The 27,301-nt window shown below is 41.0% G+C and overlaps 1 protein-coding gene across 1 annotated transcript in view; it reads right to left on the reverse strand.

Moving 5' to 3' along the window:
• cdh13 (cadherin 13, H-cadherin (heart)) overlaps positions 1–27,301 on the reverse strand; it is a 402,884-nt gene that overhangs the window by 255,987 nt on the left and 119,596 nt on the right. Inside the window, exon 3 of the mRNA XM_080875355.1 lies at positions 8,241–8,452. Within this exon, the coding sequence (XP_080731481.1) occupies positions 8,241–8,452 (212 nt within the window). The remainder of the gene's footprint in view (positions 1–8,240; positions 8,453–27,301) is intronic.

Here is a 27,301-nt window from a genome sequence, read left to right on the forward strand (position 1 = left end):
GACCTCTGGTGTTCCAGAGGTCGAGAGAGGGAGTGTGGAGCAGGGAAATTATTTTACTGCTATTGTTAAATAATCATTATTATTACCAGCATAATATAATCAGCAATATGATCATTGCTTTAACAATGTAACAGATAGCTTTAAGATGGCCTTAAGGTTTTATGCATACAGGTATTAAATTAACTTTGTATTCCAGGTGCAGTTATAACTATTTTATACATATTGCATATTTGTGCTTATTTGAGTTGATGTTCAGGTTCATTAATGGTCTAAAGCTTCACCTAGTGAGAGTGTCTAGATGATCCATGCTGAGGGAAAACTAGAACATAGAAGGAATTGCAGTACATGCTTACACAACAGTTCATTTTAATATCTTTTATATGTTCATATTCTTGTATTAAGCTTTTAGTAGGGGTTCTTGATTAAAACATTTATTTAGTAGATGACATATCTAAAGTTTCAGTTCGGTTATTACATATCTGAGGGTGGTTTCTGTCTCTCTGTCTAGAGGTCAGGAGCTAGTCGCGAGGTGAAACAGGGTGCAATTGTGGTTAGCACACAGACACACACACATACTCAGTTAGAGGAAATCATTTATAGGGGAAAGTTTAATTATGTTTTGCTGGGGTTGCAAAGAGCAGTTTGTAGCAGAACTGCTGCTGAGGTGTCAAGATGATAGGCGAGCATCCGGCAGTGACAGGAAGCACCTGTTATGAAGATAGAAGACAATTGTTCTTTTAAATTGTGTCAAAAGTCGTTGTGGTTTTGATATTGACGTATGTGTATATATCCTGTCTGTGACGCATGAAGGGGGCGTCAGTAAATCAAACCCTGACGGTATAAAATATCTGTTTATGCTTTGATTAAGTCGAAGATCAATTGCTGTCTGTAGCGATCTTCCCACACGTGTGTATACATTAAAATCATTGTTTGACCAAGAGCTTCTGGACCATGGTGGTTTGTACTCTCCTTCCTCAATTTTGAACCTTAACACTCTCTACCCACTGCTTAATCCATGAACTTTGTAACTATGCCTGCAATTAATAGTTAACTTTTATTTCTGTGTTTATTTTAAGTAAAGTAAAGTAAAGTATCTATTCCCAGGAAAAGATAAAGGACTTAACTGAAGACACCAAACTTCCTTATTACTATTTAATAGAATTTTACAGCTGTTATGGCCCTGTCCATAATCTGTTTTGGTGGCTGTTGTTGTCTGTGCCTTTAAGTCTTTGCAGGTCCCGGAGTGGATGAGCTGACGGCTGCTGATTGGTCCCCTGGCCATGTGATCTTCTTCAAATCCCTCACCAGCAGTTGTCCCGGGGCAGCCACTGACAGCAGCAGCAGACCTGACCCTGGCCTCCAAAACCTGAGACTTTTGTGCTTGTGATTTTTGCGGCTTTTCTGAGTTTTGTATATAGTGTGTATATTAGCTTTCATTGTAAATAGCACATTGTAAATAGCACTGCAACAGAAGGGGTGAGCTGCCGTATTGTTTTTCCTTGCACTGTTTTCTCCTGTTTATTTCAGTTAGGGAGTTAGGTGTAGCGCTTGTCTTTTGTTTGATGTTTGATTTCACATAGGGTTTTAGATAGCACCTCCTACTGACTTAGCTTGTTTTGTTTGTTATTTTGGCCTTTGTTCACCCTGGAGGTTCATTTTTGCAGTGTAGATAATAAAACACGATTCACCAAGGAATTGGTTTCCCTCTGTGTATGGTTTTGGGGACCAGGGCGGGGCAGTCTTTTCAAACGTATGTTGCGTTCCTGTACCCCTAGACTGGGGCGTAACACAGCAAACATGAAAGAAAAGTGAACAAAAGCATAAAACTGTTATAATGCACTATATCATTTGTTTAAATTCCTCTTAAAAATGTGTTGTTTGGTGAAATTACACTTTTGCAGTCTTTACAAAGATCTTTTCGACTTGAGACCACCGTGACCCCAGGCTCTAAAAATTACACTTTCTTTACTCTCAGAGTTTGTATTTAGCTAAAGACGTCCTGTGAGACAAACGCTAATGCTAGCATGCTAAATGCTAGCATTAGCTAGCATTTAGCCTGAGGCTATATGCCTCAGGATGACAGCGCTAACAGGTGTGACATCTGTCACAGTTTACTGTGAGATTTTGTCACAGTCGAGTCCTAAACAAAAATATCTGCTGTTCAGATTTGATCTTCATCCTGCTCAAACATGTAAAGTTTTAGAAATCTAGGTTGAACAGTTGTGAAACTAGTGTGTTAGCAGTATCCGGTACTATTGATGTCTAAAAACACATTTTGCCACCTACACCTGCCTACAGTGGTGATAGGAGGCCACACATCATGGGCATGAATATCATACATTTTGCCTTATAATGTTTTTGTTGTGTGTTTCCTTTTTCATGGGGGAAAGATTGTACATCATGCATCTTTAATTACTTTAAAATATAAGAATTGTGTGCACAAGTTTGAAATCATTTTAGATTTGCTCTGAAAATCTGAGAACTATGCTTAAAGCAGGGTATATGCCAAGAAAGAAATATAAATGAACTCTACTAATTCTGCCAAGAAGAGGAAACAAATATTCAGCCAGAAGCTTGTTGATGGCTACCAAAGCGTCTGGTCGAGGTTCAGTTTGCTATGGGACATTTAACCAAGTATTAGTGGGAGTGTAAGTACACTTTTGACTCTATGTGGATTAGAGGAAATCCAAATTAATTTTAAACTTGTGCATCAAGTTCTTGTATTTTTAAAGTCACTAAAATATACGCTGTACAATCAATCCACCCTGCAAAAAGTACAGTTCAAAGAAATAATGGAAAGCCCCAAATTACCATGACATCCCTGTGATGACTGCATGGTGTAGATGCAAACGGTGAAATGCTGTTCCTGCGAGTTTCATTGGAGTTAGAGCTGGGCGATATGAGATTTTTTCATATCACGATATGTTTTTTTCATTTCAGGCGATAACGATATCTATCACGATATAAGCCAAATAACTATATTTGTAAGATTTAAATGTGCCGTTGCTCACAAGTAAAATGTGAAATAATCAGCAGCTCGTTTTTAAATATTTATTTCCCATAATAAGTTCAACAGGGTAGATGTACTTAAGGAACATGAGACTTTTTCAGATAAATAAAGGCAAATATTGCAAACTACACAAAAGGCAGCCGCTAAAGCGTTTAAGTTTCAAAATAGAACAAACGAAACAGACTAAATTGTCAGTTCCACTTAGAAACAAAATATTAATTCTAAAAATAAATCTTAGTTTGTTTTACAGAAGAATAGACAAAACTGACTAACTTTTGTCAATATCAAATAAACTGAGAACTAAAAGGAAATTCTCAATCTCTCCTTGTTGTATAGCTGAGCTTTTCAAACAGTTTTAACAGTTACTTTAGTCTGACAAAAGCCGAATGACGAATCAGTGCTTCCAGTCAGAGACTGAGGCTACGTCCACACGTACACGGGTATTTTTGAAAACGGAGATTTTCCGTTTTCGTTTAAAAAAATAATCCCGTCCACACATAAAGGCAGAAATGAAGGAAAACGCTGCTATGAACATGCCAAAGCAGCAGGTGGCGCTAGATTCCTAACCGTGCAGAAATGTTGGCCAATCAGAAGTCTAGAAGCCTCGGTGGGAAAAAGTAAACAAAGCTGGGGCATAGAAGCAGAACCGAGTCGTGTGTGTGGACGGACAGTAACTGTGTGTATATGTAAGCATTTAAACACTGCAGAGAGTAGAATTAACAGTAACAGTATTGTAGAAATTCATTTCACCGAAACAATAACGTGGCGCACAGTGTGACGCATGCACCAGTTCATTGTATTTCCAGACTTGCTTTCGGCACATTTACAGTGCACGCTACTCTGTTTTTTGTCAGACTTGAAATAGCCGAAATACCTTCACACTACGGAACTTCTATGGCTCTTCCGTTCGACAATCTCTCCGGCATTGGAACCATCATCTGTTTTCTCTTCGGTCACGCTCGGTTGATTTTTCTAGTCGGCACACTCATTTCCTCCATTATGCGCTGGCTGCTTCCCAAACAAACACACGTGCGGCTTGGCACTTGTGCTGTACGTAACAAGTCACGCGACGTGACGCTGCGGCTGTGATTGGTTCGGCTCTGCGCTACTTAGTTTGGATTGGCTGACCTTTTTTTTTTTTTAGAGGACAAGAGCGGCGAGGTCTATCGCGATAGCTTAATTTCTCTATCGAGTAAAAGTTATATCGCGATACATATCGTTATCGTTCTATCGCCCAGCTCTAATTGGAGTGCCTCTCGTGTGGACATTTTTCAGCCTTTCACGGACGTTTACTGACGACTCCTGAAGGCTTGAATCTTAGAGTGAGGGATATGTTGGCTCTGGTAAAATTTGTACCAGCTGGAGCTTCCTTGCAGTCGTTTTACAGCCATCTTTGACAGGGTACACTGGGAATCTATGTGGAAAGCGGATGGCTCCCCACCGAAGAACATTCTGCAAAGCCACGACAACATGCAAAATGCCATGTCCACATGTGAGATCCAGACTGTCAGTCGAGGCTGTCTTGTCTCCTAATGTCTTTCATATAACAGAAAACTAGATGATTAGCTCAGTCATTGCATCACTGCAGTCCCCTTCTGACTCTGCTTATAGGAGGTCTAAATGCAGAATAGCTTCACTTACAGAGCCTTATCAATCAAGTAGACATAGCCTCAGAATATCTTGGCTTATAGATCAGCCCATGTCATTACTCTTGCTGGAGAGGCTCTTGAAGTGGGTGATGTGTTCACTTGCTTTGGGTCTCGGGTACAAAGATTGCCGCTTCTGATTAAGTTGCCCTTGTATCAGAAAGGCAGGTTAAGCTCTTTTAAACCTTCATCAGTGTATGTGGTCTAAACATCTCCCTGTGACCACATATGCAAGTCTGCAGCTCAGTCGCTTAATAAAGTGTATTTCTGTACAGTTCTGAATGTTGAATCCTGATGAAAAAAGACACGACAAGCTCAAAGTAATGTCACTCTGCTTGACCAGCTTGCAAACACTCGTGATCATCAGTACTGTGCAAGAAACTGTGTTAACTCCTATTCAGCCAAACAGCTGCGATGGTGTTGGTGTGTGAGATGAATAAAGCCTGAGGACTTTTCAAATTGTTATTTGATCCCATTCCAGCCAAACTGAAGTGTCTATACAACGCACCTTAGAAGCAGCGAAAAGATCGAGATTTTAGCCGACCTGCAATCCATCTCGCAACTCTACAAGCATGCAGACGTTCCTTATGACCTGTGCCATCATGCACAGTCGCAGATAAACTACACCACGACCAATAACGTGTAAACTGGCATGTGGCTGCAGCATATTGAGATGCTACATCAAGGATGTTATCACAATCATGGATAATAGAGTAATGAATAATAGTTATAGTTTTAAAAAAAATCCACATTATTTGATGTATTTGGACGAAGAACGCAACTATTGTTGTCTGAAACAATAATTTAAAAGAGATCCAGAAACTGAAGAGCACATTCACTCACACAGAACCACACAGCCATACTGTATTAGTCACCAGGAACGTCACTTTCCACAAATAACTTGCCAAGGATTAATTAACTTACTCCCACAATGCCTTGCCAAAGTAACACCTGTGGACTACCTAACCAAATAAACGACGGCAGCGGACACAAACAAATGAGAGCCACATCATTCCAAACGGGATGGGGATATTCATTAAGCCAGTGCTGGAGAAATGGTAACAGCAGGACTCTGAGCACTGCAGGAGAAAGACAGATGATCTCTGGAAAGGCTGCGAAACACCAACTATACCTGCAGTCTGTGGAAAGTTTCCCTAATCAACTTTGCATATTTGGACAAAGGTGGGGGGAGAATTGGGGTCTATGCAGAAATATGAATGAGGGACAATAGTGTGTATTCAGGTGCAGAGAGTTTTGTAAGGCAGTCAATTTGCTCTCAGCAAAAACAAATTTCTCTAGATTACACAAACAAAGGGACACATTTGCAGAGAAACCAAGCTCGGCGTAGGGGTGCAGGCTTACAGGCCAAATTCCAATAACGGAAACTGGCCAGTGGAATTCTTTGCACTGAAAGTTGGTGCAAAACCGCAGCTGTTTGCTTTGCCTTGCAGAGTGTTTTCATTCCACTCTATTTTGATGTGACCTTGTGCACAAATAATGATTGAAGAACATGAACAGAGATGTATGCACGCATGCATATTCATGAAAGCTTAAACAAACTGACTCAGAACGCGTGTGGAGCATGTGTAAAAACTAAAAATATCGGTTCTAGTCCTTTTCAGAGCGGATTTGTTACATATTTTTTATATTCTGGTTGCACAGGGCAGCACAGTGGTTAGCTTGCTTCACGGCAGGAAGGTCCAGTGTTCAATTCCACTCTCAGGCCGGGGTCTTTCTGTGTGGAGTTTGCATGTTCTTGCCTCCCACAGTCCAAAGACATGCAGTTAGTGGGGTTAGGTTAATTGGAAACTCTAAATTGCTCACAGGTGTGAATGGTTGTCTGTGTCTATGTGTCAGAACTGCAACCGACTGACGACCTGTCCAGGGTGTACTCTGCCTCTCACCCTAAGACAGCTGGGATAGACTCCACTTTGTACTTACTAAAAGTAGCATGCATTCGCTTTAAACAGAATAAGGATGTGGGTGTTTTCCTCAACGACGATGCGTGATGTCTTTGGTGTGGTTGCAATTATGCTAATCGTTGATAATTAAGGTTGCATGAGGAGGCCTCACATTTACAAGTGATTCAAATTCATGATGAATGAAGATGAATTTTTAATGTTTTTTACTTTTGCAATTAAGGTCACTAATGTGTGAATGCCTGGGTTTAGATCCCTGTCATGTCTCTGAATAACAGTGTGACACCTCAAAGTGGAACATCAGCAGCTCGAGCTGACTTTGACCTCAGCACAAAGAATTTCAAAATAAAAACAAGACAGTCTCAGTCTTGTTTTTTCATTTTTGTTTTTCCTAAAATGTGTTCATAGTGACAAACTGAGGTTTTGCATTGTAACACAATGAACGTCTGCTGCTTTCCCAGGTTGATTCTGTTATGGTCATTAACTGTCTCATTAATAAAAGTATTGCACGAGCATAATTTATTGCAAGAGCCAGAAGCTACTTACCTTAACTCACAGCAAAAACCTTGCAAAAGGTAAAAGAGCTTGCATAGATTTGCCCAAGGTTAACAAAATCCACCCACTAGTAATTCCAAAGGGTCACCGGTCAACCATTTGTTTATTCCATAGAGCCCGACATGATTATATTACACAAGCTCATCCAACACCACAATGCAGTTCCTGCTAATAATCGAGTTTCCACACAAAATATAGTCAGACTGAGTCGACATCCAGTAACTGCTTTGTTTGTCACACCGCAAACTATTTACCTTCATATTTGTATTTACATGGCATTTGGAGGCTGCTAACATGTCAGTCATTTCAGTATTCAGCACTTGGGACAAAGCATAAAGGCTCATGACAAGTGCACGGCACTGACAACAATACTAGCAGAGGTTTTATGTTACCCAGGGCTGGATTATCTGGACCAAGGGAAAAATATTGACATTAATAAGAAACAGAAGAATTTACTGCACAACAGTTTTTCAAACACTGGTTTGACGCGTCTGAGTGCGTCGTGAAATCAGCCAGACCATTGGAAGCTTTTCATAGAAATGTCACATCATCAACACCCACTTAAACATATAAGTTGTTGAGATATCGCAGTTGTGTACTTAACAACTCAACTGCTAAAGAACCAGATATACTTATGATGTGATAATTACGAGCTTTACTGGTGCTGAAAGATAATTGTTTATTTCTGTTCCCAGTGTCTATGTGGAAAATAAGCCAACCAGCTCCTGGCTACTATAAATACATGGAAGTGAATCAGTCACCTTTAATGGTTGACAAGAAAGAGAATAGACATGTTCAGGCTCAAATTAAACTTTTCATTGCTAATGCAAAACCAAGTCCTGCAGTGGTACTTCTGAGTAAAAAAAACTCATAAAATATGTATGTGGGGTGATCAGGTTGTTAGTGTTTAACTGTTGCAAATCGGCAACGCCTGCCTGGAGAGGGTTAAGGAACAGCTTGTTAATCTCCTTATTTTCCCAGGAGCTTTGATATTTGATCACAGTGCCTGCTTTCGCTACTTTTCAGTAACATTTTCCAAGTTTAATCAAAAATAACCCTTTCAGATATGACAGCTGATATAGAACATACAAACACACCAGTTCTACTCACCCCGAGTGTCTCTGCTGACCGACCACGTGTTCCTATGATGTCCACCTGCGCTAGGTCATCTGCACGTGCGCTGAGGCCGCGGATGAAGAGGACCGGCTCGCTGTGCGGAAGATCTCGCAGAGGAACCAGATTCAGATCCCCGTCCACGTGGAAGCCGGGATCCGACACACCAAACGTCACGTCCTCATTCCCCGCACAGTCATCAAACTCAACTGGAAGGAGCACACAGAGAGCCGTATGTATTTTTGCATCAATCCAAACAAATTGCAAACATCATAAATAAGAAGAAAAATCCCCATGAAACTCCGAGTCACTGAGGTATTCCCTCACTGTGCAGAGCTCAAGGAGCCGTCAAACAATGCACAAAAAACAATTGCATTTCTCAGATATAAACATATGCCCTGAAGATAAACAGTTACCCCGAAGAAAGAGTGGGATGTTCTGCAAGGCTCTGTCAGCTAGGCTACAATAAACTCACTGATCTCTTTTCATACGAGCCAGCTGCAATATTTATGACTCACCACGTGCTACGCGTTGCCGGCTTATTAATGTTTCTGACTTGCTTTCGTGGTACGCTTTGTTTTATTAAAGAGAATACGGTGGCACGTAGTTGCAGGGCTGAGAAACAAAAGACACGAGACAGAAGAGAAGTGTCACCTCTGCGTGCACATGTGGGCTTGCCTTCTCTGACTGAGGGAGTTACTGCCGAGGACTCGACCGAGCTTTATCCCCTCTGATCATGTTCATCCTCGCTTTATCTCTCTCACACACTCCCCTAGGTGTTGCAACATGATCCCCATGTACTCCCCCACCATCACCCCTGACAATCCTCACCTCCCTCATCCTTCACCTTCTCTTTACCTCAGCCTCCTGTAATGAATCCCACTGTTAGGGAGGATAAGTGAGGGAAGAGGGGCAGGAAGTCTGCATGTGTGGATGCTGTTGTTTGTTAGGAAAGCATTTGGCACATGACTGAACAGAGGTTAGTTTACGATGGAAGCAAACATGGTAGCTTATTTAAGTCTCATCATCTCCTTTAAAATAAATTCTGTTTGATATCAGGACTGGAGTTGAACTGGAATCATGTGATTCCGAATATTCTGTACGGTTAGCATTATTAATCAAGTCACGTGGTTCTGGACTCACACGTTGTCTGCAAAAGCCAGTTAATTCATAATTAAAACAAAGATAAATGTACATGAAGAAGACTTAAAAAGACTTCTCTGGGATGCCGACAGGCAGCGTCCTACGTGATTCAATCCACTGCTTATCTTAACTCATATAAGGAACTCTGTAGTTATTCATGAAGGAAATCTTTCACAAAACACCCAAAAGCCTCACTGCTGTGCGTTCCCCTCACAATGGGGACTCAGAGGCCATCGCTCTGAGGAAGAAACGGCTTCAGATGAGACCGTATTCATCGTGTTTCTCAAAGCAACTTTGAAGATAAAGCTCAGCTTTGGTGCAGAGGCTACAAGCTTTCTCTGTAAAGTTAAACCTAATATTCAACTTTCTCTGTCTGTATGTTAAATCAGAATCAGAATCAGAATACTTTATTGATCCCTGGGGGAAATTATTTTTTGTTGTCTAAATGCTGTCTAAACCAGTTTATGTGCAACAACAGTGATTAAATATGTCAGACTGCCAGTCTCTTGTTTATTCCATAGAGACCATGAATAAGTCAACGAAGCAAACTTTTGTTTTACAGCGCTACTTTTCTTTGCGCTGCGTGTTGACCCCGTCTGTTCCTCTGTGCTGCCTCGAAGGTTTCTGGTTGGTGGAACTGATCAATTCAACTGGGAGCACCTGGCCAGTCTCTCTGAAGCATTTAATTGAATGCTTTTTCAAGCTGGAATCTATGCAGACCCTTTGACATAACCTATGCGTGTTGCCGGCATACCTGTGCGGGCTGCGACTGTCGCAGAGAGGTGCGTGTTAGGTTTCGGTGCAGGCAAAGCTACTGTGCAGTGTGGTATAATTCGTCTGCCAGCCTCTGTTCTCGCTCTTCATCCACCCAGCACCAGACTGTTCGTTCGATTGGCTTCAGCCACATTGATTTACAATTCAAACCATTTAACAGCTTCTGCCTATCATTGAAACCATCATCTAACTGCTGGATGGATGAGTGTTTCAGTGGTATCATTCACTACCTCACTTCACAAAATTCATTAGCATTAATTAACATTAATTGTGGTTTTTTGTTCTTTGTTGGTTGATAAATTGGTAAATTTGGGTCAAAACTGTGTCTTTCCAAATATGTGTCATCAGTCTTTACCCATTACAATGTATTAAATGAAACACAGTCTCCTACAACCTCTAACTAGGTCGAGTATTTCTTTTTTTTAATTGAATAAGCAGTGAGGGTATTTAAACTGTAATTTACTGGATACAGCATATATTATTTTAAAAGACAGGGATTCACCAGAAAAGAAGCATTCATGACTGCTGCTAATTTCAGATTCTTACTGACATTCACTGCTTTATTTTCTAGCACCGTGCTGGAGAGGAATTGTGTTGTAAGTGCAAACCCACCATTCTCTGCAACAGCAAATTAAAGTCTTGCAGGAAGCAATGGAACCAGACGGCACAGCAGCACTGAGCTGTTACATTAAGTGCAATGGACAACAATTTTTCAGCAGGAAAGAAAAAGAAAAATCAGCGTGCAGTCTCTCAGGCCACAACAGTAAAGGCCAGCTCACAGACTTCTTCAAAACAAATGAATCTGGTTGGTGCTTTTTTGGTTTGGTACCCACAGAACTGGTCCAAGAGTCCTACGGTCACAGATCCAACCACGCGATACAGATACTGCTAAAGCAAGCAGGACTGGACTCTTTATTTAAATTATTATTTTTCATTATTTTAACAGAACTCATCTGTTTTCAGGCTTTTTTTGATGCATTGATATAACCATATAGCTAAAATGATGGTTCTGTAATAAGAGTGTAAGAACTTTACAGTACTACTAAAATATTCCCTCTACGTCTTCATTTTATACAAGGTTACGTTGCATTGTTGTCATATGATAAACACTCGACTAAATGCAGGCACTTAAGTTTCTTGGAAACAGCATCTACCCCTTAATTTTAGAAATGATGTGTTGACTGCGACGCACGAGTCTCACTGCATTTAGTCTAAGTGATCGTTCTAATGCATACAGATTAGCCTGCAGTAGGGGAAAGGCTGCTGTTCAATCCAAGTACAATGGCAACCCACTGCTGTAATTAACACGTACTGTTCCACTGATGAAAGCGCTCAAACTTTTATTACCCGCCGCAACAGCAAGGCTCGTATTGTTTTCATCCCGTGTGTGTGTGTGTGTGTGTGTGTGTGTGTGTGTGTGTGTGTGCAGGTGTGTGTGTGTGTGTCTGTGTGTGTGTGTGTGTGCAGGTGTGTGTGTGTATGTGTGTGTGTGTATGTGTGTGTGTCATCCTCAGATGGTCTCTAATTGTTCATGTTTTCACCATATCATGAAATTCAATGTAATTCAAATAATTTGCTGGAAGACTACATTGTGTATTCATCTACCTACATTCTACTGTACGGCTATTTTCCATCACACCATGACCAAGTGGACAGAGACAAGTTCCTGTGTGACTTTAAAATCAATAGACTGAGTCTATCAAAGCTCTCAATTAGTACACTTAACCTTTGTGGCTGTGTAGTCTGGTTGCTTTTACCTTTTCTTGCAGACATTTTATAGTCTTTCATTTGGAAAGAATCGTTTTCTGCCCTCTGGACGAAGGAAAGAAGACGAGAGTAGCAGAGTGACGGATGAACGTAGAGAGAAGAAGGAGAGAAAAGGGAATGGGAAAAGAAAATGCCAGAAACGGCAAGGCTACAATGGACAACTACGGAGAGCTACAAAGTCAACAACTGACTCTCGAGGGAAACAAGGCTCTGTCTCAATATTCAACTCTCACTTCTAATCCAAAGCATGAAAGATGTGTTCATTTCCATTCCCATTACAAGCCTCAGATTTATTTCAATAACATGGGCGCGCTCGTTAGAGCCCGCAAATTGCAGCGCCAAACAGTGTCAGTGGCATTTCAAAGGCAGCCAGAGAGTGTTTGATGGTATTCTAATGTTGTCAGGTTTTGGGGGGATTTCAGAAGAGAGCATGGTGAGCTGGCAGCTTTGAAGTCAGGCAACATTGACAGAACGCAACTTACCCCTCTCAGCACCCACACCCCCACTTTCTTTCTGGCTCAAGGTTGAATAACTGTGCACAACATGGATTAGGGTCACCAAAATCCCTCACTGAGGATTCGAGAGGAAAAGCAGGGTGTCATGGGGGTTTGACTTTTTCCTCAAGTTTGACATTCAAGTTCCTTTCAGGCTAAACTCTCCTTTGGAGTAACAAATGTTCCAGAAACCCACTCATCACAGACCAGGGTTACTCTAGGCTTGATTGCCTGTCCGATTAGTGTTCACCAAAACGTCCACGTTCTCATTTATTGCAATAGGTGTAGGCTGCTGGGGGATTCCCATGATGCACTGGGTGTTTCTTCTACCCTCCCTATGTGTTAACAGACCTCTCTGCACTGAATCAAACCTGTTATTAATCTCTGTCTCTCTTCCACAGCATGTCTTCATCCTTATCTCCCCCCAACCAATCACAGCAGATGGCCCCGCCCCTCCCTGAGCCTGGTTCTGCTGGAGGTTTCTTCCTGTTAAAAGGGAGTTTTTCCTTCCCACTGTCGCCAAAGTGCTGCTCATAGGGGGTCATATGATTGTTGGGTTTTCTCTATTATTGTAGGGTCTACCTTCCAATATAAAGCACCTTGAGGCGACTGTTGTTGTGATTTGTATAAATGAAATTGAACTGGGTTTATGATGTAAAAAAATGCACTTACCAAGGAAGTCAACTCTAGTATCTAGCTAAGTAAAGAAGAAACAAAAAACTATCAGTGCATTAATATTTTTGGTTTGCAACATGATGTGAAATCCATTAACATCAATTCAAACTGGTTCATTGTTGCAGGGGGAGGTGGAAAAAACTTGGTTTTAATTGTTTTCTATTTTCTTTTTATAGCAAACTGGAAGAAAAGCAGGATGAGATGTGCAGTACGGAGGCTAATGTTAGAACTTGTTGGCATTACATCAAACTATTTGTTGAACTTACTCTGGCTTTTTTAATTTCTTTTGCATTGTGCAAGGATTTAACATGTTTCCATTCTAATTTACTTCTGCCATTAAGCGAGATATTTTTCAATAACTAAGCAGACACCTCATATTCAATCATGCCAGTTAGCTTAGGATATTTTAAAAGGACCATCCACACTGATGTCTTCATTTTCATGTCTTTCAACGGTGCTAGGCAGAAACTAATGCTGGATTATTTTGGCATCCCGCATTATATTTTCATTGACTCAGCCACATAATTGAGATCTCCCCCCTCCCCTGTCAGGTACTAAAGTTTTCCTTTGAGGTGTTGTGAAGACAATTTTCTATCTTGTAACTAAATGTCAAGTCTGCATGATGGAAGAGATGGGAATCTGAGGGCTAATCTCAAAGGTGGCAGCACGGGTGTGTTTAAGCTGATAGCTGCCGTGTCTAACCAGAGCGACTATGCTCAGCCTCATAAAAGGCCTCTGGAGAACGCTATTCTCAAATAATCACCCCGCATTAGAGAGAGGGAGCTGCTTTTGAAAATGTATTTACACCCTGAATTGCATTTTACCCCAGAGTTTCCTATCGCTGCGCATTGTGTAAGGCCCATCACTAGGACTCAATAGTAACAAGACGTTAGCTTTTCATCTAGCAAGATAACAGTTTGCAGGGATTTAGCTAGCTAGGGGGTCCTGACAGCAGCAGCTTTCACCTTGGCTTTAGCCGACGATTAAGACCCCCCACCTCAACCTTTACTGCCACTCCAACTATCCAGTCATGTCACATGCAGTTTCTAATCATCAAGTGTGAGAGAAATGTGTGTTTTTTGCAAACCAGAGAGTGTGTGTCCTTTTACTCAAACCACTGTATTCTATCAGACGACTGTATCACTCTCATTTGTCAGAGTAAGCATGGTCTGTGCATACTAGCTTTTATGCACAGTGTTCCAGGGCCCTTGATCATACTTTGATGTGTGGCCCTGTCCACTGTGCTGGTGACTAAAGCCACTTAAACTACAGCTACTTTCTGATCTCAAGCAGCATCAAAGAGTTCCCATGTGGACTGTTAAAGGTCAGTCAAGCATGCTAACTACCTGGTTAGATGTTTCTATCATCTCGACACATCTGTGCTACACTTAATGTTATGTTGCCTTGGATACCTTAGCAACATGTATTTTTGTATACGAGTGTTTTCAGACACAAAAGGACTTGATCAAAGCCAGAGAACAAAAACTGCAATAAGTACCGGCTCCTGTTGTGTTCTGGTTGTTTATTTAATCTAACTGGTGCAGGGCTTCATCTTATCCTTGTATACGTGTTTTATCAAAGTTATTCTGACCGGCCTTCACAGTCAAAAAGTCACCAGCCAATAAAAATCAAAAGGTGAGACTACATATCAGAGCGAAGTCAGATCTTTGATCTTGACATCTAGAGGAGGAGAGAGCTCGGGATTAAAGTGGCAGCGAGCATGAATTAGCAGAAGAAGTATTAGAAGAGGAAGAAAACACAATATCCACTTTGATATAGCGCAGCAGTCTAAACAAAGGTATAATTGATTAAAATAATCATAGTTTGGTGTGCCCTACTAAACAGAATGGCATGAACCGAGGCCCTGGCCATAATGGAAGTTATTAATTACACCTGTATTCACACCGTAATGGTAATCAAAATAGCTGCAGCAACTCGTCAGTATAACAGTCAGACTAATTAGGAACAACAAAGTTTGCTTGTAAAGTTGAGAGACTGAACCCTGGAGAGAAAAGGTTTCCCCATCGAAGGCTAATGACAGCAAATTGTATTTTTAACTGTTCCCAAATAAAAGTAAAGAGCAAAGAGACTGAACAGATATGCAATGACAGAAATGTAATTTTATGTAAAATAAAAAATGGCTCCATACAGACTGTAGTGGTTAATATATTGTCTTAACAAGCTAAAGATCCCTGCCTCAACACTGAGAGGAGACACAAATCCCTGGGAGGGCTGGGTCAGTGGGCGTCCGGTGTAAAACTCCACGTCAAATGAAGTATGTGGATCCACCCACTGCTGCAACCCCATGAGAATGAGTTTATCGTGGTCGGGTACCACACATTTCCATTCCACACAAGTCACTTATGAAGACTGGATATTTTATTTTCTGCAAAATCTTATTTTCAAATAGGAAATAATGAATTCTGCTGTTTACAAACAGGTCACTCAGGTCTGAGTGGGAAATATCTGTACATGTTTCCCAGGTTGCTTGACCACTCATAAATCTGATCAAATAGGGCTGTTCGATATAACGATATATACCGGACGGCGATATAAAAACGTCTATTGTTTCATTTCACGCTATCGTTTGTTTCGTGGTGTCGCAAAATAAACTGTTTACGACAATATTTTTCATGGTTGTGATGGTCACTGTAGTGACTATATTAATTTCTTAAAGTTCTCTTTCTCTTATATATAACCACACTACGGACAGACAAGCCCTGTTTTTATGCGTTGTCGTTAGCAACAACGACGGTAACAGCATCGCGTGTCCGCTTGTTTATGTTCCACATAAACCTTTCACAATAAAGCTCAAGATCCTGTTGAGACTTTTCAAAATAAACTGAATCACGTGAAAGAGCAGATTATTTACGGATGAGAAGTAAAAAAGAGTCGCCAGGTGCTAAAAAATAAACCGTAGACTCAAACGTTAGAACAGGCTTTTCCCCGCAGCACGCCGTGTAATAAATACTCACAAAGAAAACGGCGCCGTTACAACTTATGTCTAAAAATGTATCGTTTCATGCATCGGTTAAAACACTCGACTCCAGCTACACGACGCCCAGCTGGAAACACTTCACGCAAGTCGAGCTGCCCGAGATTCACAGACTTTACAGAAAATGTTAAATTTTTGTGATTTATATGGTTATCGGACGATAGATGTCTTATATCAGGATGATTTTGGTCATATCGCACAGCCCTGCTGACAAAATATAAATGTTTCTGTCACTGATAACATCCTAGTGTATATCAAAAAATTTGAATATTGTTAAAATGTTTGATTGTTTTATATATTCCAAATTCATTACATATAAAGTGAAATGCGCGAGGTGGAAATCCAGTATTTGAGTTTGAGTAAGTTACTATTCAGACAGTATAAATACTTCTTATCTCACTGTGTCACTGCGTTCATCATGGATAAAGGACTTTCTTACAAACCGGCCCCAGACTATAAGACTCCGCCCTCATCTCTCCTCCACTCGCACACTGAGCACCGGCTCCCCACACGGCTGTGTGCTGAGCCCCCTCCTGTATTCTCTCTACACCCACGACTGCAGTTCGACCCACAACAACAATCTCATCATCAAGTTTGCTGATGACACCACGGTAGTCGGACTCATCTCAAAGGGAGACGAGGAAGACTACAGAGAGGCAGCCTGGTGTTCAGAGAACAACCTGACACTGAACACTAAGAAAACCAAAGAGGTCATTGTCGACTTCAGGAGACACAGCACTGACTTAGCCCTCCTTTACATCAACAGGGAGTGTGTGGAGAGGGTCCACACTAGGGCTGCACAATTAATCGTTAGAAAATCGTGATCTCGATTCATACTTATGTGCGATCTCATTTCCAAATGACAACGATTTAAAAAAAAGAAAAAAAAAAGATGACGATTGTACCGCATTTTGATCCGGGACGTAATCTGCATGAAAACAAGCGCTCACGCTTCCTGCTCAACAAATGACAAGGGCGGAGCCTTATACCACGTGATACAGAAGCCATCTGGCAGGGAAAAAACAACGGAGAGCACGTGAAACTGCCCGAGGGGAGAAAACACAATGAGGGCAGAGGAAACGTTTCCTGATGGCGGTGAGAATGACAACCCCACTGTAAAATTACTTCCAAGAAAAGGTTCTCATTCCTCCGTGTGGAAGTTTTTTGCCTTCAAAGAAGACGATGAGAGTCAAAAAAATATCATTTGCAAGCTGTGTTTTGCCATAGTAGCAGCACCGCAAATCTGTATAACCACCTCAGACGTCACCATAAAGTGCAATATGACGAAGCTGTAAAGGCCAAGAAAGTGACAGGAGAAAATCCGTCCCCGTCAACCACCCAAACATTAATAACAGGAACCTCATCAGAATCAGAATCAGAAAGGGGTTTATTGCCAAATGTTGAGCAGGTTTACAACATTAGGAAATTGCTGCGGTGCTTCAGTGCAAACATAGTGTCATAAATAGCACTTAAATAGACATGAAAAAATAAAAGTAGGGATAAGAATTAAAAGTGCTACGTAGAAAGATATATACATGAGTGCAGGTGGTGATCAGTGCCAAACATGGAATGATGCAGTGAACACAGCGTAGGGTCATGTGTTAGTGGTGGGAACAGTCATACGGTTATTGTTCATGTGTCCAACAGCAGAGGGGAAGAAACTGTTCTTATGGCGAGAGGTTCTGGTGCGAATGGACAGGAGCCTCCTGCCTGAGGGGAGCAGGTCAAACAGACTGTGTCCAGGGTGAGAAGGGTCAGCTGAGATCCGAGCTGCACGCCGCAATGTCCTGGAGGTGTACAGGTCCTGCAGAGATGGGAGTCTGCAGCCAATCACCTTCTCAGCAGAGCGCACAACACGCTGCAGTCTCTGTTTGTCCCTGATAGTGGCTCCAGCGTACCACACGGTGATGGAGGAGGTGAGGATGGACTCGATGATTGCAGTGTAGAATTGCATCATCGTCCGTGTTGGCAGGTTGAATTTCTTCAGCTGCCTCAGGAAGTACATCCTCTGCTGGGCTTTCTTGATGACGGAGGTGATGGTGGGCTCCCACTTCAGGTCCTGGGTGATGGTGGTACCCAGGAAGACTCAAAAACAGTTTCTTCCCAAAGGGCTAATTAGGAAGAGAAGCAGGCTGCTGTTTCAATTAACAGAAAATTTGCGATTTCATCTGGAAATCACATAAATCCAAAGTGTTTGTGTGAAGGTTTGACAGTCTGTGGTGTTGGTTAGTCCTCTGTGTTTTATCAAGTTCAAAGTCATCACAGTCATCACACTTTGTGCTTTCATGGTTTTGTGACCATGCGATGACTGTGCTTGATTGGCAAACCAACTCAGCTGGCGTGAACCTCACAGAGAATCGACGTCGTATTGTCAAGATGGACATGAGAAGCATTTCAACCCAACAATGCAGACCAGCTGAAGGCATCTATTAAATCTACCTGGGCTTCAACACCTCTGCAGTGCAACCAGATGATTGCCTCCATGCATGCAGCACTGATGCATCGAATCATAGTAAAAGAGTTGCAGCCAGATTTTACACGCAAAAATGGAACTTATCAGAAACAGGACTTTTCTGTATTGTAAATCTTTTCTAATATTCGAGATATTGAATGCATGATATTGATAAGCTAAAAGCCACAATGAGAAAAAATGAAAACAATGGAAACATTTAACTTATAGAAGAAAGTTTAGCCATTTGAATTCAATGGTGACATTAGATGGACAGTCGTGCCAATGAAGCTGTCAGACAGGTGGTTCTTAAGAGTGTCTGGTTTAAAAAATGAAAAGCCTTCATTTTAAATCATTTAAATGTAATACGCACGTATCCATTGTTGAAAGCAGAAAAGTGGTTTGTTTATCTGCTTATTTCAGAGACACGGTGTCTTATTAGTCGTGTTTGACATTCACTGATTTCTTGAGCTTTTCTCTCTCATACGGTGAAATTCATTCCAGCTAGTGGAAAACAGATAGCTAATTATAACATGATGTGCCCCGTGAGTGTTCTTACAAATAACAGGGCTCTGAAATGTCACTGTCAGCATATGCCCACAGAAAAATAGGCCTATTGTGAGTCTCTTACTTTTTATTTTAAGCTACAACAAACACTGTCAAAACAGTAGAGAAGTTACACTGTGCGGGGCTGACGTTCCTACAATTGTTTACTTGAGGTTCGGAGATGTTGAATCACCAGCTCAGAAATGTGCAAAAGCTGATTATGATAAGCTGGCACTTACAAAATAGATCAGTCATTGAGAGCTTAGCAGTCGAGTTAAAGTCATCCTGCAAACTGTGCGGCGCTGAAGCTCTCTGGAGCCGCAGCAGTCTCATTTGAATCTGAATCGTTATCTTTCAGCATGTACATGAAAGGGGTTTCTGCTAAATACAACAGCTGGACTGGTCTTAATTTGATGTTTGGTTTGTTACACTAATCTGTAGAATCACCATACATCCCACGATACGATATTATCGCAATTTTTAAAAATATTTTGCGATATTCAGATTCTGTCCATAAAGTTAAACTTTATTAATATTCATTTTATCTAAAATCAAAGTCTCACACTCAGTCTTTCTCTCATTTCAGTTTTATTGTTGACAAACTGAACGGTTTGTATTACAGTCTAGTCCAACTTAACTGAATGCAACCATCTGGTACAATTACAGCTATTCTGAACTATGCAATTTATGAAAACTATGCAGCCCATTCAGCAACTGAAGAATTTGAAAGTAAATTAAAACAAAATATAGTTTTACATTAAATAAAAAAGTTTTAAACTTAATTAAAATAAAACGTGTCTTAAATTAAAATAAGTAAACTGTCATGTTTATTGCTGCCAAAAACAAGTTAAACACATTTGGACAGTGAAGGAATGTCAGGATTCTTGCTCAGAAAAAGGATCAACATGCTCTGAAGTCAGAGCACAAAAACCTTTTTGTAACAAAATATCGATTTCTGCTGTCCCTGTATCGATACATTATTAGCAAACAAAATATCACGATACTACACAGCATCGATTTTTTCCCCCACCGCTACTAATCTGTGGGATTTCTTGTTATTGCAGTCAACAGGCAGAAGCGTGCAACTCTGTACTGATTTAATCAGCTGCACTGATGGGCACTGATGCTCCTGCTTGCTTACCTTTACTACTGTAAATCTGTCAAATCGATACAAAGGAGAGATGAGACAGTGAGTGAGAGAACAGTGAGGTAGACAGTAATTAGGATGAGATAATGAGGGCCGCCTCTCTGGTCGAGTTGCAGATTCTCTATTCTGCTGGGCCATGAATGCCAGAACAATGCCTCCAGGCAATGTTAACACACACACACACACACACACACACTCTGCAACCAGTCAGTCGAGTCACTAAACCGAACCTAATACTAATCTCACACTGTTTTGGACACACAGAGGTCTTCTCAGCCATAATTAGAGCTAAATCACCGCCTGAGTTGCCACCTTTAGTTATTATAAATACGATTCAGTCCTTAATACAGAACAGTTCATCTTTCAGTCCCAAAGCTGGCACACGTTTCGCTTCTCTTCAAACCTAGCTACCCTGTCATGTATCCAGGTACCAGAGGTCATGTGACCAGCATGGTAACGTGACAATTCAGACAATATTTCCCAGATAACAGACAAATGTTGGCCTAGCCTGGGTTTTTGGCACTTACAGCTCAGTTATGGCACTGTCACATGTTGTGTTTGCCAGATGAGACTCAAATATCAACACATTTAACAAAGCATCAGTGTGTCGCCATATCCAGATTCACTGTGACTCAGTGCTGTGAGTTAGGGCCAAATGTATCCCAAAGGAACCTGCAGCTGTGGGTCACAAAAGCTCACATGCTAACTTAAAGATATTAGAATTCAGTGTCTCGGGGAGGGACAGTTGATTTGTTGAGGTGTTTTGAGACATTTTGCCATGACATCCAGGTACTTCAATAGTCAGGAAGTTGTGAGAATATTTTCTCTAGGCCATGTTTCATAGACATGACCAGCGACTGACGCTTATAGTCCACTTTAGCTCTAATTTCTCAGTTATTGCCAGATGTTATGACATAAAAATGCAACTGTAGCTGCAGAGGCCATGGTAAAAGGATTTGGATAATTTCTAAAGTGTACATGGATACAGCACTAAGTCAATGCAGTGTCAGTCATCCTTATGAAAGAAGGAGGACAATAGAAAACTCAAATTGACAACCTGTCGATCGATCTGTTATTTTCTCTGAGTTCTATTTATTTTGGATATCTGCAATCAACGTATTCAGCGCTGACAAAGCAGAACAACAAAGAAGCAAAGGCTTGATTTAAACAAGGTTTTCTGAGAATCTTTATCCTGCCATAATTGCACTTGTTATGAGTATAGAGCACTTTTTTTTAATAATCACCCACAGTCATCAAGATGCAAAAAACGTCTGAGACTGTCCTCTCAGTGATTCAAAGACTCAAACACAACACAAACTCACAAAATCAACTCCTCATTAATGGCACTTTGAGGAGTTTAAGGCAGATCATGTAAGGACAGAAAACTGAGCCTTTCAAATGACTGATAGGAAAAGCAGGCGCATCTGCTGCTTTGCATTCCAGCAAACTGGTTTCTCATTAAAGCTAGAAGGAAAGTGAACATAGGCAAACAATGTTCCTGTACATTTATTGAATTAATTCCTGCATTTGTCAATGAGGATGTCAGCTCATGAGTAAAAATATATTCTTCAAGGTTTTGTGCGGTGCATGCATATGTAACACTGACAGCAACAGTAAACATCTCGTGTCTCCGCACAAGCTGGAAATGTTAAGGCCTCCAGGCTTGGTCTTTGATGTCGCCTGTTCCAAGGTTACACCTGCTTAAATATGAATTCATTTAAATTCCTTTTTCAAAACAGTTGCGCAGATGCACTCCTCACCCGGGTTTTATGTGAAAATATAAATGAAAGTATCTCAGCGTCTCTAAGCGATTGAGATCCCCTGAAGTCTAGCTTGACAAGGTTAACCACGGCAGCAGATCTGAAGGGAATGAGTGGGTTTATTCAAGCACCGTAACAAACTTAAATCAGTCTGTGTTTGTTTGTCAGTGGCAGGGCAAAGGGTTTCATCAAAGAGCGCTGGGGCAGGGGCGGACGCCAGCAGTGATAGTAAGGTAGCCTTGCAGAGGGAGGGAAACTAAGCTGCTGCTGCTGCAGTCACAATAAGACACATCGAATGGGAAATCCATCTCAGGGTTATGTGGTAACAGCGCAGCTCTGCTTCATTAACAGACTAGTAAATTTAGTAAATCGCTCGTGACACCCTCACGAGCGATTGATGATCGGGAGCTGGTCGTGAGGTGTTAATCGCTTCTCGTTACCCCGCGTATACTACACGATGCACGATGAAGGCCAAAATTGGGCCGATCACCAAATCGGTCGCACGACTCAAAAATCGTCTCAAAATGGGCCAAAAATCGCACAGTGTGAGCCCAGCATTAGAGCAGCAATGTTTGTTCGCTCAGAGAAAGAAAAAAAAGGCTGCAAAAGTACAGGGAGGAATGGGAAAAGGAAAACACCTGGCTGGGAAAATGCACGATAACACCTATAAAGCGCACTGCACTGTGTGCCGGCGCACTTTTTCCATAGGCATGCTTCTAGTGGTGGGCACATGAAGAACATGAGGGGCGTGAAAGCTCGGGGAACCCTTAACCAATTTCTTGTCCACCAGGCCACGGCAGAAGCAGATATGGTATGTAAACACTGGTTTGTTTTTTAAACCCTCTGGTTAAGGTTAATATGGGCATGTGCAGTGAATATCAGCGCTATGTGGCCAGAAGTGTGATAATATAATTTATTTTGTGTAATAAACAACTGCAAGGATAGATGATTACAACAAATAGATGAATAATACATAAAAGTAATACATAGATGAATAATGATGATGAGTTAAGATGTGTAATCATGGGAACAAGCGGGTTTACAAACAGGAGCAGCTGATTAGCATTAGAAAAGCTGAAATAATACCTCAACTGAAGCCAGTTGTACTAAATGCACTAAATGTGCACAGTTACAAGAATATTTTTGTTCTATTGTTTTCTATTAATTTATATAATTTTAAGTTAAGCAGGACAGAGTTCTTTTAAAGAAAGATTTACTTTTATTCTCAAAAGTTAAGCATGACAGGCTTCTGTTTAAGAAAGAGACCTGTTTTACTGTGTTAATGTTGTCATTTTGAGCTAAAAATAAACGGCTAAATGATCATTTGTTTCCTATATGGTCATATCACAAAGAATATGCATCTGCTTAAATCAAATTCAAGTCAAATGGTTAAAAAATTATTTCACACACAAAAAAAGAGCTACCACACTGGGAAGGGTGAAGACAACTGGGTTGCCCGGCCCTGGCCACGAGGTGTCCCTTATTTATTTTTCAGGGAGTTGGCAACCCTAAGCCCACCTGCATCACCAAATGACTCAACGCTACCCCGTCAGACTTTTAGTCACCATAAGTAGGGATGGGCACCGGTTCTGACATAAACGGTAGTAACCAGACCGAAAAGCAGCGCACATTTCGGTGCTTTATTTTTTTTTATTTTCCTGAGCTGTGATACACTTTAGATTCTAGCCAATCATTTTACGTTTCCGAGGATAGTAGGCGGGGCCAGGTACGTACGTTCTTTTAGAGCAGAGCTACAGATTAAAAATGCCCAAGGCGAAGCGGTCAAAAGTCTGGCTGTACTTCACAGCAAAAGATGCAAACTCAGCAGCAACAAGTGCTTTAAGCTGATACTGTGATACTGTCAAAGGAGGTAACACCTCAAATCCGATGAAACACCTGGCGACACATAGCGTTTTTTTTTAAAGCAGAGAAATGCGCCGTATTTGATAGCTTGCTGCGAGACCTCACACCGAGCACATCTACTGCGGGTGTGGTGCCTGTTATCGGACCCGGAGTTAGCAACATCCCCCAAAAACCCGAAGAATAGAGTCCTGGCCCCTAGCCCTGCCAGTGTAGCAGAAATGATGAGGATGATGATGCAGCAGCAGCCGTTCTTCTCTGCGTGAGTAGCTTAATGTTGTTCGTGTGTAATTTACGTTGAGTAGGCTAACCACGTTATTACATTAATGCATGTAAGGTGAACTAGCAAACACCATCATAGCTACATGCGGCTGTCTTCTTGTTTGATGGCAGATACTCCCTTCACCCTGGCCAAAAAGGCTAAAATGACCAAAGAAAAAGTGGGAAACAGCTGAACATGAGAGGTTTTTGGACAAAGTTTGTGTTTTTTCCATTGTTTAAGCACTGCTTCCAGCCAAGAGTGATACCATATATGCCCCATAGCTGCAGAAAAGGCTAACATTGTTATCTTTTTACAAAAAAAACAGCTGAACATGAGAGGTTTTTGGACCAATTTTGTGTTCTCCATTCTTTAAGCACCGGTTTGAGCACCGCTTAAGCACCGGCACCGTTTCAAAAGCACCGGTTTGACACCGGTATCGGATAAAACCTAAACGATCCCTAACCATAAGGAAAATAACTAAACTATTAAAATATCAACAAACATGCAACTACTGGAGCCATCAAATAATCCCACTGGTGGCTTTGACGTTAGACAAATGCCCACTGTGGATAAGGTGGCTCAAAGACGAATGTAAAAAAATGGGAGATTTTTATACTAGTTAAGAATCATCCATTAACTAATCTCAAAGCAGTCATTTCCAAAATAAATGCCCAAACTCCTTCCATTTTTCAGTTTGGCCTTTTTGCCATGTTCCTTGATTCTGGAGCAGTCGTTATGTTGTTGCATTGTTTAAGGGGACGACACTTTGCCTTTCTTATGATATTTGTTCTGCAAAACGGTTAGATGGGTGGTTCTTGTCAAAGCAACATCCACAGAACAAAGTTTCCCCACAGAAAACTGCATTGCAATGCAATAATTCATGTTATTTCACTTCACCTCTTAGTGAGTTTTAATATTGAGGGTGTCTGGTGTATGATTCCAATTGACCTTTGTAATTGAATAAGGTTCTGAAGAAGCACCGAGGGAAGACACTGACTGTGTCATGTGTATGGTGCGCTCTTGAATTCTAAACAGAGTGAAACTATAAATATTAGATATTGTTTTTGGCTCTTTCACACTTTGACCACTCTGATGCCCCCTGTCCTGAATATGTAATCTATCACAGTTGTACTCTGCATATTAAAAATATACACATGTCACAGTTCATGCTTTGCCACAGGCGTTAATGATAAGGTGCCCTCACAGTGTTCTCACTTAACGATCTTGACAAGCTTCCTTTGATATGCCAGAGGCTTCATGGCTGTGCCTGTTGTGAAAGCACTAGAGGGATGCCTTGGGGACCTTTCAGCACACTTCTCTAAGTATTCATATTTTGCTCGATGGATTTACTAACATTGTGAAACTGAAAGAAAAAAAACAAGCAAACAAACACTGAGAGCGATCTTGGGAAAACAGATTTAACTGTACAGTCACAGGACAAAGTTGGTACAAAATGATAACCGAACACGTAATATCCGTGATCTTTTGTAAAATACATAGATAACAATAATCTGTTGGATTAAAAGGCTTAAGCAATGTGTGACATTATTACCCATCAATATTGGAAGTATTCAAATATTAATGAAAAATGAAAGCAGCTGGTTAAAGCTGTTGCATTCAGTCATTGTCACAGGAGTTAATCTGAAAGTGCTGAGTTGGTCATCTTGGCTGTTTTATTAGACACAGCTTTGATTGCTAATTTACTGAAGGAAGTACTGACAACTTTTTTCACATGTCATCTTCCCAAGAGGACACTCATCTGTTACAATGATAAATCACTGAAGCTTGTTCCCACACACTGAAAGCAAAGCCAGCAGCAGCTTGCCTCGCACGCTGGTCTCCTATCAGTTTGCTGTGAAAGACCAGGGGTTTATCTGTAATGCACATGCACAGAAGAAAGAGCTGCTGCCCTGCTGAGCTCGAGTCATTAAGATATGCCCGTGAACCAGAGACAGCTACATTTACCTATGAGCATGAAACAAGCAGAGCTTTCAGCGAAAATAGCTAACTGTAATGGTAAATGGCCTGTATTTGTATAGCGCTTTACTAGTCCCTAAGGACCCCAAAGCACTTTGCACAACCAGTCAAAAATTAAATGTGAACATCGAAAGTAAAAGCTGCATCAAAAGTCACCCTTAGCCTGCTGATAGCAGATTTAGCAGATGTGGCGCTGGACCTCGAGCACCTGTTTGTAACTCAGGTACAAATCTGTCAGCAGCACAAACCTTTGTGAAACAACAGGCTGAGCTGGAACAGTGAGGATACAGAAATATTATTTCTCACACTACTTTTCTACTTTTTAATTGAGTTTCTTTGGTACTTGAAGGACCAGATAACTTTTCAAAATTTGATTTACTTACAAATCTTGAGTCTTCTTCAGTGACCATTTTCACTCACTGTTTTTTAATTATTAGTTATTATCATCTGTGGCTCTGTTGCACAGCGTGTTTTTGTCCTGTCTGCATCCGATCATGGTAGAAGGCAACTCCTTTGTTATCCTGGTTCTGCTGGAGGTTTCTTCTGTTAAAAGAGAATTTTTCCTTCCCACTGTCGCAAAGTGCTTGTCTACAGGGGGCGTTGGAGTTTTTTCAGTTATTCTTTATTTTAATGTGGGGTCTTTACAATATAAAGCTCCTTGAGGCATCTGTTGTTCTGGTGCTATACTAAATAAAATTGACCTAAATAACCACAAAAAGCTAATGTGAGGTTCTCTCTACTGTTATGTCCCAACTGGAGGTCTGGACCGGGTCTCCATGAAAAGCTTCAAGTTTCTGGTCCTAAAAGGTATAATCGAAGTAGGTGAGGAGGCATACCTACTTCCTAGGTGAACAATCTTCAAGTGGCACTTCAAGCTTTTTCATTTTTGCTTAATTATAAGTGCACCACAAATGTGCGATATAAATATGCATTAGCACTGCACATCATCTCCATCATCACCATCATCACAGGGATCATTTAAAATTAGATTTTCCATAATGAGGGAAACATTTGCTTCCAATCCTCCTGAGTTGAAATGACTATTATTGCACTCCTTTTAGAGTTCATTATCATACTGAAAACCATAACATGAGCAAACCCTGAGCAGCTGAAGCATACCAACACTGTAGAAGGCGAAGCACCTAAATCATCAGCATACATCAGATGATTAATAAGGCTCTTCCCCGTCACGTTTTATTGATTGAATAC

This window comes from Rhamphochromis sp. 'chilingali' (genome assembly GCF_963969265.1).
Source record: "Rhamphochromis sp. 'chilingali' genome assembly, chromosome: 2".
In the NCBI taxonomy this organism is placed as follows: domain Eukaryota; kingdom Metazoa; phylum Chordata; class Actinopteri; order Cichliformes; family Cichlidae; genus Rhamphochromis; species Rhamphochromis sp. 'chilingali'.